At 41.0% G+C, this 11851-nt stretch overlaps 1 protein-coding gene across 5 annotated transcripts in view; it reads left to right on the forward strand.

The window, feature by feature from the left end:
- Window positions 1-11851, forward strand: part of CUNH5orf42 (chromosome unknown C5orf42 homolog) — a 132902-nt gene that overhangs the window by 11230 nt on the left and 109821 nt on the right. For all 5 annotated transcript variants that reach the window (XM_019517948.1, XM_019517944.1, XM_019517945.1 and 2 more), the window contains exons 5-9: window positions 867-964; window positions 4330-4486; window positions 6667-6770; window positions 6889-7071; window positions 10234-10483. In XM_019517948.1, coding sequence (XP_019373493.1) covers window positions 867-964; window positions 4330-4486; window positions 6667-6770; window positions 6889-7071; window positions 10234-10483 — 792 coding nt within the window. The remainder of the gene's footprint in view (window positions 1-866; window positions 965-4329; window positions 4487-6666; window positions 6771-6888; window positions 7072-10233; window positions 10484-11851) is intronic.

Raw genomic sequence — 11851 nt, forward strand, 5'->3', positions numbered from 1 at the left:
GCTTGATGACTACCTGGCTGGACTCATTTGAGTCCAGTTTTTCTCCTGCCCAGGCTGGGGGTCGGACTTGAAGATCTACAAGGTCCCTTCCGACCCTACTTCTATGATTCTGTGAAAACCAATCCCTTCACCTGCCTTTTAAAAAGTTTCAGGTTTATTTTGGTGAGAACTTTTTTTCTCTCTTTCTCTTTTAGTGCAGGCAGTTCTCAAATATACTTTAAGAAATGAAGGTTTGAAGTATCCTATGGAAATGTATTTCTTATAGAAGTAAACTCAGTAGGGGAAGTAGATCCCTGCACACCTTTTAGCATACGTCTGTAAACAAAACATGAGCCATTTAGAATGACTGGGCACATCTACATGTGTGCTGTAATGCACATTAGCTTATTTTAATGTGCAGTAGTGAAAGCAGTTTTTTTATGACATTTTAATGTGTATTAAAATAAGCTAATGCGCCTTTTTCTTGTACCTCACAATGGAGGTACTAAATTTTAAAGTGTATCAGCAAAAGTGCATTAATGAATGTGTAGACACACCCACTGATTCTCCATTAATACAATACTGAACACTAGCAGAATGTGACAAAGTAAGTTTCTTAGTGAGATTTCATAATCATTATAATATCTAGGGAGGCAGGTCCTTCAGGCTTTCAGTGCTTCAGCAGCCAAAATAATTTGTTAAGTCTTGGGATAATTTAAGTTAGGTTGCAGGGTTCTGATGAGAGAGTTTTGAATAGCTTGCCGTAACTTTTTCTAACCAAAAATGTTCTGTGAAGCCTGATTTTAATTGTAATAGCAATAAACACTGGACTAATGTGTATAGGTTATAAAAACAAACAAACAAAAAACCCCCAACCTCTTTTACAGATATTGGGTGACTGCTGCTTGTGTTCTTTTGTGTTTTATTCTGTGGAATGCTTGATGCTGACATTTTTGGTGCTGCGTTGGTCTGAAAACCGCTTTAGGTGAGTTCAGAGTCATTTGAAATTTTGCCATTGTATAAAAAATTGTTTTATTGTTACTCAAGCATTCTGGAGCTAGATATTCAAATACATGGAAATGCTTGTTTACATTTATGCAAAGTTATTTATGACTGTCAACAGCTGGCATGTATGAATTGGCCCTCATTACTTATAAACTTACTCAAGCTACTTATCCATAAGTGTATAAATGCATTTGGTCAAACTTTAACTGCATAGCCCAGAATGTTTCATATTAAATAATTCAGTTTTACTGAGGAGCAGGTTGTCCCATTGTATGATTACTCTTAATGTTGATTTTTGGCAGGAAGCTATTCACAGGCTACTGTGCATAGAGTATGAAGGGATAGGCCTGAGGTTACTCCAACTCTTGCAGAAGGGTACCTGCATGTATTAGCAGCATTTATGGGGCAAAAAAAATTAGGCCTGTGTAGGTTGTGTGTTCTTACTCATGCCTTACTTATCATTTGACAATGATCACTCTGTATGTGCTCTGTGTGAACATATTAGACCATGTAGACCAGGGCTGTCCAACTGGCGGCCTGTGAGGAGTTAAGTTGTGGTCCCTTGGCTCCTGTCTGGCTGTTGCTCCCCACATTGCTTTGGCTGTGACACCAGCCAGAATCTCCAGGTTTCCCCTCCCTCCTAAAGCGGCCATTTCCTGCCTCTGCCCTAGGGGCAGGGCAGTGCAGCATGCTACCTGGGAGGGGTAAGAGTGAGTCTTGGGGGGAAGGGAGGGAAGGAAGGGGATCCTGCCCAGGGGTAGGTATGTGGTGCCCAGGGGTTTAAAAGTTTGAAAGCCCTGATCCAGACTATTCCCAGCCAAAAATGTTTCTTACTATTTTGTCCAGTTCTGAAAATCTCAGGAGATAAGATTACTGTTCTTTCATTAGTGAGATTTGTTTACAGTGAGTTAGATATAGCTCAGTATCAGGAAGTTTTGCCATATTTTTCCTTAGTTTCTTCCTTCTATTCCTTGATACACACCTGTGCACATCTTAAGTAATTCTTTCTCCTGCTTTTCAATAGGTATACATTGTCTTTCTACTGTATTTCCTTTGCCATATTTTAGGTCTGGTTTAAACTTCTTTAAATCACAAAATCATAGAAAAATAAGGGTGGAAGGGACCTTAGGAAGTTATCTAGTTCAGCCCCCTCTTCAAGGTTGGATCATTCTGTTTAACCTATTCCAGCCAAGGTTTTATCTAACCTGCATTTAAAACCATCCAGTTGTGGACATTCCAGAACATCTATGATAATCTGTCTAGTGCTTAACTCTACTCTGATGGGTAGAGTGTTACTCCTAATAGCTAGCCTAAAGATCTCCTATTACTATATAAATCCATTATAACTTGTCCTGTCTCCTGTGGATGCAGAGAACAGTTGATCGCCATCTTGTTTCTCTAGATTAAATAACCCCACTTCTTCCAACCTTTCTTGGTATGTTTTCTAAACTTCTCATAATATTTGTTGGTCTTTACTGGACTCTTCCCGGTTAATTGAAATGTGGTGCCCAGAATGGACAGTTCTCGTAAGTGAGGCTTCATTCATGTTAAACAGAGTAGAAGAATCATGTCCTGTGACTTGCATGCAACACTTCTGTTAATACACATCAGTATGCAAGTGGCTTTTTCCCCCCAATAATAGCTCATTATTGATTAATGTTCAGTTTGCTGTTCACTATAACTCCCAGGCCCTTTTCTGCAATACTGCAGCCTACTTTCCATCCATCAAGTACTTTGTACTTGTCCTCATTGAATTTTATCCTATTCTTTTATGAGCATTTCTTCAATTTATCATGATCACCTTGAATTCCAGTTCTGTGCTACAAAGCATTTGTTACCTCACTCAGGTTGGTGTCAAATGCAAATTGGCATTCAGTTCCACTATTCAGGTCACTAATGAAGATATTAAACAATGCCAGCCCCAGGACAGACCCCTGGGAAGCCCCACATGATACCTCCATTGCATTTCCCATTTTTAGTTGCCTGGGACTTTTATCATATTGTATGGTTTATATGGTGTATATGTGCTTTTTGCATAAGCTTATACACAAGGCCAGAATTGTAGTCTAATACAGTAAAATCTCTGTTATCTGGTACTTCACCAACCCCCCACCTCCCCTGTGGTCCAAAAATCGGACACAGGGGGCGTTGGGGAAGGGGGGAGCTTGCATGTGGCGACCACTTCCACCATCTGTGCTGCCTCTGCTCTGCTTGTGGCCGCCACCACCCACCCACTCCACGTTACCTGAAAACCCTGCCAGGTTATTTCAGGTAACCAGAGTTTTTATATAACCAGCAATCCCCTTACTCCAGGGATGCCAGATAACAGAGATTTTACTGTACTTGGAGAACTAAAGGCAGATGGCAGGTCTGGGTAGCAACATGGGATGCCTATAGATGCGTGGAGGCTGCTCCACTGCACTGAAATTACAGCGCGTTGGAGCAGACATGAGCATGCTAATTAACATGCCTCCAGCGGCCTCCGTGTCTCATGTATCAGTGTCCCCACACTTCAAAGTAATAGCAAGGGTACTTTAACTAAAGCTTGTTTGAGGAGCTTTAGTTAAAGCACCCCCGGTGCTATTTTGAAGCATGGGGACACAGATACATGAGACAGGCACTGTAGGTGCATTAATTAGAGCATCCCTCCTACCCCATCCCCAGAGTATGTGTAAAGATGCCCTTACAGACTGGCTCAGAGAGGCATAAGCTTCTGTAAGAAACAGGCTACTTTGTCAGATGAATCCACTTGACTTCAGACTAACATGGCTAACTACCTCTCTCTACTTAAAAATAAAGTTTAGTTCATTCTCATCTTCCAGCATTTTAGAAACATTTTAGTAAATATAATCTATAGAAGGGTTTTTAAACCTTTTTTGAGCAGTGTACCTCTGGTGGCTGGTCAAGAAGCTGGGGGAGGAGGGTATTTGGCAGCTGGTTGGAGCTGGGGAAGGAGGGTAGTGGCAGCTGGTCGCGAGGGGTGGGGAGTGGTGGTGGCCACCTCTTGCAAGCTTCTCCCCCTGCGTCCAGCTGACTGGGATGTTCAGCTCGCAGAGGGACACCGCTGCCCTCGCCCTGCCCTGGCCTGTCCCTGCTTCTGAGGCAGCGGCGTGAGGTGGTGGCGCTCTGTCCCCGCCCACCCATGCATGCCCCCGGGACCTTTCAAAGTACCCCCAGGTCTATGCATATGTACTCCTAGTTGACAACCCCTGATCTATAGTTTATAGGATATTTAATTTTCTTTGACATGCTCTGCAGATCTTGTTCGTATATAAAGTTAATAATTCATGAACCATTATATCCTATCTTAATACAATTTAAAAATCTCTTCCTTTTTTAATGCAGTTCTGTTCCTTACCATATCCAGTGGGCACAGCAAAAATGTTCTTTGCTTAGTCTGGTTCCCCAATGTGAGCCAGTAAAGTCAAGAGGAGCCTTGCTTACTGCATTTGCAAGGGATGGACTTTTGCTGGCAGTAGCTATGAATCAGAATGATCCAAAGGTATGAATGGTATTCAGGTTATCACCAATGTAATCCTGTAAGCTAAAATGACCTTCTTAAACTTTTATGGAATTAACCCTTAGATAGACTTTCTATTAATTCATATCCATATTTATAGCTAAAAAAAAAAAATCTTTTAAAAAGCATTCCTCTCAGAAAAATGGATAATCTTCCTGACTTTCAAAAGACCAGTATTTGGTATAGAAATCCACTTCAAATATCATCTCATCACTAACCTCCCGTTACTAAGGCAGACAAAACTCTTGGGGTAGAAGCGATAACTTTTATTAGACCAACTAAATAATAGCAAAAAAATGTATTTCTTTGCAGGCTTCCAGGCCCAAAAACCCTTTGTCAGGCATAGGAGAATTGAAAGATTGTAAAAGGTCTCCCAAGTAGAAAAGAAGCTTTGTCTTGCACAGGGGAGGTACAGGATTGTTAGGGTTCTCCTGGGTTTCAGAGTCCATGTGTAAAAAAAATGGAAGGTTGTTTGGGCCCAAAACCTTGCCAAGAAAGAAATGTTTTTTGCCATTGTTTAGTTGGTCTAATAAAAGATACTGTTTCTACCCCAAGAGTTTTGTCTGCCTATGCTTTTTAGACCAACACGGTTATAACCTATATCCCTGAAACATGGAAGATATCATAATTAGCCATTTGGAAATGTAAACTTCATTGCTAAACAGGAGAGAAGCTAAATTCAGCTCCCTCCCGGACATCTGACACCTTCAGGGAAGAAGCCTTATGGATACAGCCTTGTCTCAGCCTAATTTGCCCGAGTCACAGAACAATTTTTCACAAATGGACTTTGAAACCCAGGGGACTTTGAAACCCTACCATCCTTTACCTCCCCTGTGCAAAATGAAGTTTATTTTCTGCTTGGGAGAACTTTTTCAATCATTGAACTCTCCTCTGACTGACAAAAAGGGTGTTTGAGCCCAAAAGCTTGCAAAGAAAGATTTTTTTTTTTTTGCTACTGTTTAGTTGGTCTAATAAAAGGTATTGTTTCTACCCCGAGAGTTTTATCTGCCTCTGCCTTTTAGACCATCACAGCTACAACCTATATCCCTCCCATTACTAAGGCACTTGCTTCGTCTGCCCCTTTTCATATTATCTACAACAAATTACACACAGAAAAAACCTATTTTGCAAGAACATTAACACTGCAAACCCAAGCACTTTTGAAAGTTAATAAATACCAGAATGTTGCCCCTGTAATCTTACTTATGCCTTTTTAAGTTTATGCATTATGGCACATTCTCCAATTACATGATTACATACTCTTTTTAATACTTAGCACTTGCATCAGTGCACAAAATGAAAAGAGCTTAGTGAATTAACAAGCTATTCAGTATTTTGCTTTATTTTGAATATTCAGCATGTATGCACAAGGTGAGGCTGGGAGAACATAGTATGCAGTCATGGAATTCAAGGTTGTATTATGTTTATGCCTAAAACAGGGGTGGGCAATTATTTCAGGCAGAAGGCCACTCACTGAGTATTGGCAAGCCATCAAGAGCCATATGACAGGCAGCCAGGGGCAGATATATATTAATTTTCTACATTTTTTTAGGGGCCCTGCGGGCCGGATAGAATGGCGTGGCAGGCCACATCCCACCCACGGGCCGCATTTTGCCCACCGCTGGCCTAAAAGGGCCTAATAAAAGATATACAGGTAGCTTAAGAGTCTTGTAGGGTAACTGTATGTGTATGATTGACTAGATGAGAACAAACTGAAAAATATCAACAACATAATTTTGAATTGTAGCATGTGCATGAATCACCAGTAGAGTTGGAAGCTTTTGGACCCATAGGACAGAGCTCTGTCACTTGACCTAGTGGAGTAACTTCTAGCAGGTTGTCATGATACATGTGGACTAGCCACTGAAAGGATATGGTTAGTTGTAGTGTAGGGAAAAACAATGCATCTTTCCCTGATCGTGTTTTTGGAGATGGCTAGAATCCTTCATCTGAAACTTGCCAAAAAATTCAGCCAGATTCAGATACCTGCCCTTAATTTTCAAGGGTAGAAATATGTTGAGATGTTAAACATATATTATTTATGATCAATTATGGCCATAGTATTAGCGCATATATTAATGTTTCCAGTGCAGTAAATCAAAGACTCAATTTAGTGTTAAGATAACATTTTAATCAATTTATTATTTTATTTTTCTCCTTAGGCAACTCAGATTTTGTTCTTAAACACATTGAATTTAATTACTGTTTCTGGCAACCTCAAAGGATGTAGTAGCAAGAATCGTATGGCTCCATCCAAGTTTATCAGGTCAGTGTCTGGAGGAATTTTATTTGCTTTTTTTCCCCCAAAATGTTATTCAAAATGCCATGAGTTAACAGAAATGTAGAATCATAAAAGTCTTTTAATTTTCTTCTATCTTTGCCAGGTCATACTGGGTAGCTGACATGAGCTGGACTCATAATAGCCTTTTTTTGGTTTGCATGTTAAAGCGTGGTTCGTTTCTCTTACTGACTTGTATGGGTGAATTAGTGACGTTGGTTACTTCTGGCTGCTCCATAGAATTTGGACCAGCAGAGTTTATTCCTTTACATCCACTCATAACATACAGGTGAGACTGTTTAAAAATGTAGAGGGGTTTTGGTGGGGTTTTTTTTCTGTCATTTATCAGATCTTCTTTCTTAGATATTTTCAATGTTTTTAAATGCAGTTTCATCCTTCAAATTCAGCCTTTTGCTTTCTATGTGTCTTTCTTCTCAATATCTGTTTCTCATTCATAGTTCTCTTCTATTTCTTATAATGGCTTTATCCTGCTGAAAAATTGACATTGTGGCAATGTAAGTATAAGCAATTTTTTCCTTTTAGGAACAGTTATATTTTAAAACTATTTCTGAGGTTAATATGAGCAGGTATCTTCATGCTGTTCAATCATCAGGAGAAAAAGTCAATTTTATAAATGTAAAAAAAAGGATTTTTTAAAATTTAAGGATAACTTATCTCTTATAATTTTGTTTTAAATTTATTTTAACAATCAAAATATGAGAACTTATTTCCACACCCATACCTAATAATTACAAGCTGTGGTCTGCAGTTCTGGATATTTGCATGAACAAGCAGCTAGATATTTAAATATGCTTTTGCAACCCCAGATCCTTAAATTTCACATGAGACTTCTCACTCAAGTTAGAATTGTAGAGGTAGATGCATTCCTTTGTTGGGCCTCAGCAATCTCATGTTTTGAAACAGCCTGGAAAATTAACAAAAGGAAGTTGTACATGTGCTATATAAAATGTATTTCACTTTTGATTAAAAGGTACAAAACATTACACATTTTAAGTACACACATAAGAATCATTTTCAGTTTTCTTGTGTGAATTTGCTTGCGTTAATGAAAGATTCTGACTGTTCGTATGGACTGAGAAGAGCTAAATGTCACACACTACTAAAGTAGTCAACTCTTTTTCTATATTCATCTTGTCAGTGATTTTACATCATCATATCAAGTATGGTATTGTATGCTTTGAGTAGCATGTCATTTGTGGCAAGTTTTTTATATTTTTTCAGGGAATAAAATTAAATGAACCAACTCCTGTTAATGCACAGTACTACTGAGCTCCTTCTATAAAGTCCTTCCATAAAGCCTGTGTACTAGAAATTATAGGGCATCATGCATTCTTGTAACTGTTATGTGCATATGTACAAAATATTTGCTGGCCAAGAACTAACAAAAACCTGATCTTACATGCAAGTAGGCATCACAGGATTTTCTTATACTGGTTGATTTTTAAAATCAGATTTATATATACACAAAAGAATATTTTTAATTGTAATGGCGTTGCTTATTTTGTACATGCAGCTACTGTTAAAGATTTTCTTAATATTTTAGCTGTTAAGGAGTGGGAATAACTCTTTCCTCATTGTGACGGGGCTATCCCAAGGCCGGTCTAATCATTGGCCTGCTGTCCTGTTGAGGGCAGTCTGCCCACCTGCTTTGCCTTTGTAACTTTGGAAGAAGTTTATAGGCAGGAGGCTGCCCATTTAATGCCCAATGCCAAAGGCGTAATACACAGCTCTGTAGCATCCCTACACCATGTCCCATGCCTTGTAGGTGGCATTCCTATGTGGCTCTGGCCCCACAATGGATCTCATTCTCTGCCCACCTGGTGTTCAGACCTCACCTGGATCCCTTCTCCTCAGATGGTCTAACTTCCGTCTTCATTCTGGGCTTTGAAACTCCCAAGACTTCTTTCCCTCTCGGCAGTGGCCCCCTCTGGGACCTCTGGCCTCGTAGGCCCTGGCCTTGGCTTTAGGCCAGTCAGAACTCCTGGCTTTGGCCATCCCTCACAGTGGGCATCCTTGCCCTTTGACCATTCTGGTCTTGGCCCCAGCATTGACCAGTTGAGGGTTTCCTAGCTAGGTTCCTGAGCAGCTGGCCCTCTCCCTCTCATAAAGGTCTGTCTTCTCACGCCCCTCTAAACACAGCTCACTATCTCTAACACCAGCCTATGCGCAGTCCTTCAGGCCCACCCATGTGGACCCTACTCTACGCAGCCCATGCACAGTCCTTCAGGTCCCCCATACAGACCCTACTTTACTCAGTCTACTCACACATGCCTCCTCACTGGGGCCACTACACTGCCTCCTCACTGGGGCTACAGGCCTTACACCCCTTGGGCCTCAGGCCTTTGATGACCTGCCTGGACCCCTCACCTGGTCCCTCTACAGGGTAACCCACCAGGTCATGGGGGTTGAGGCTATTTGGCGCCTCATACTCATCTTTCACCTGGGAGGCACTGGTGTGGCACTTCCTGGGGACCCCCCACCACTCGGCAGCCATCCCACACCATCCAACTCCAGCAGGTTTTAGGTCATTCCCCAGGACTGGGAACCTCCTCCAGCCCCATAGTTACTACCCTTGACCTCCAGGTGCTCTGGGAGCAGCAGATCTCCAGCTGGGCATTGTTATTCCTGCAGCAACTGCCATCTCAGCCCTGAGGGCCTGGGTTTACACTGAGGCTGCCCAGCCCCATCCTCCAATCCAGGAGCCCTCTTGCAGTCATGTGACTGCTTTAGGCCACACTGCACCTACCAGCTGCTTCACAGCCTGCTCAAACCTTAAAGTGGCAGGCACCAGAGGTGCCCTGCCACACTCAAAATTTGGAAACATAAGTCACATTCTGCTATTATGTTCAAGGTGTTGTGTTTATAAATATTTTTGTGGAATGGCTGAAGAGTTCATTTTTTAAATACCCATGAATTTCTGTCGTCTTCATTCATTTGCATACATGATCTCTTTATTTGTAGTTATTTGATCGTCATCTTGCAAAGGCTTACCATGCTGTGTGATTAACCTTAATGATGAATCATCTAGTAAAGTCTTTTCAGGATCAGCACCTTATATAATATTGTACACTTATGTGATATTATAATATGGCAATATCTGCATAACAGATGCAAGATACCACTGTTTTGCTCTGGTAGCAGCTAATTAGGGTTTAAAAGGCCTGTTAGTGTTTTCTAATTATTTTGTTATGCCTTAATGGCATATTAGTATTTTCAGATTATTTTATGATATAATGACGTTTTATGCTTGCTATAATCTCTGTTTTGGTATTAATTTGTTATCCTGCCCTTTTTTTTTTTTTAATTCCCCTGTATAAATTGCAAAAAATTTGTTTTTAAGCAAAATACTTCTGATGCATTCATTTTACACTTAATGTACATGTTAGTTGCTTGTTTATTTTTTCTAATGTATTTTTATTTTATTTGCCAGGTCACAACAGTTCATGTCTCAAAAATCCACTCAGTCTCTTGGTTCATCAGCTTCTGAAAATGATCTAATGAGACAGAGATTTTCTGTAACAGCACACCCAAGACTACCCTACCTCATTTTCTCTGATGGGTATATGGTTACAGTTCTTAGGTTTGTTGATAATCTTTCACCATCAGGATTTATAAGGTCACTTCTGTTTGATTCAGCCCAGAAGCTTGAAAAAATACTTCAAGGCCTGATGATATCTAAGGTACTTTTGTTTTTGTTTTTTTCTTGGATGCTTTTTTTTAAAAAGTCAATGATTTTCTTTTGGTTGAAGAGGAAAACAGGGTTTAAACAATGTCACCTGTTTTAAACAAAGTATTATAAAACACTTTGCAGAGGCAACTGAGCAGTCATGTACTTGCTTAGTGTTTAAATATTTTAAGTAACAGAACAAAAATGGCACAAGATCAGATGGCTACAATTTGATTATGAACAAATTCAGACTAGAAGAAAATTAGAGGAGTCAAGATTTGCAATGGTCTTTCAAACAAAGTAGTGGGGGCATAGAACCTGATTAACTTCAAGTTGGAGCTTGGAAGAAATATGGAGTAGTATGATAGGGCAGGATGTTCTTGGGTCAGTAATCAGTGCATCTAATATGTAGATTTAGATGTTTGTAGTCCCCATGTTAGGGGTATATGGTAACTCCTATGTATGTGGGAGGTATGCTATACCTATAGGGACCAGGAAGGATTTTTTTTTCAGGACCATTGGCTTCCAGGGCTTTTTTCTCCTTCCTCATAAACTTTGGATATTCGCCACTGTTTTAACTGGATTGCAATGGTACTCTTGCTGATACATCCCTGAGAAGCTTCTAAGGGTATTTGTTGCGGGAGTGGGGGCAGGGGAATGTTCAGGGTCAAACCAATCATCAAATTTTAGGGGCAGGAGTTTTACTTCCAGTTTGAAGTGGCAAGGAGATTTGCCTTCTATTGTAGTTTAGGGCAGGGGTATCAAACATATGGCCTGCAGAGCCCTGTTATCCAGCACCCGGGGCTGCTGCTGGGTTTGAATTGACCCAGACTGGCCTATGTAGCACTTCTTCCAGCTGCTGAGGGAATTGCGTTGCACACTATGCCTACTCCAGGGCATCCAGGACGCATGCCACACATAACTCGTGCTTCAGCTGATCTGGGACCAATACTATGTGTGGCACCTCTAGGCACCAGACACAACATGAGTCCTGGACTGGTTGGACCAGGGCCATGTGTGACACAATCCTATTCCAGCCAGTCTGGGATCTGCACCGCACATTCCAGCCTCTCCAGGATCTGGGACGCATTGTGTGCAGTTCAGATCCCAGAGCAGCTAGAGCTGGCACCATGGGCACTGGAGGGGAAAAGGGTCGTGTCTGTGGGTCAATTGGCTCAATCTGGTATGCGTATTGGTCCCAGGTCACTCATCTGGCCTGTGGGGCCTGATGAGTTTGAAAACCCCTCGTTTAGAATATAGTCCTGAGATAATATGAGCATATATTAAACAACGGGTGTCCAAGATGTGACCCATGGGCCGGATCCAGCTCATAGAATCATAGAAGTAGGGTCGGAAGGGACCTTGTAGATCTTCAAGTCCG

The sequence above is a fragment of the Gavialis gangeticus genome, unplaced genomic scaffold (assembly GCF_001723915.1).
Source record: "Gavialis gangeticus isolate Ggan-Ray unplaced genomic scaffold, GavGan_comp1, whole genome shotgun sequence".
Lineage (NCBI taxonomy): Eukaryota > Metazoa > Chordata > Crocodylia > Gavialidae > Gavialis > Gavialis gangeticus.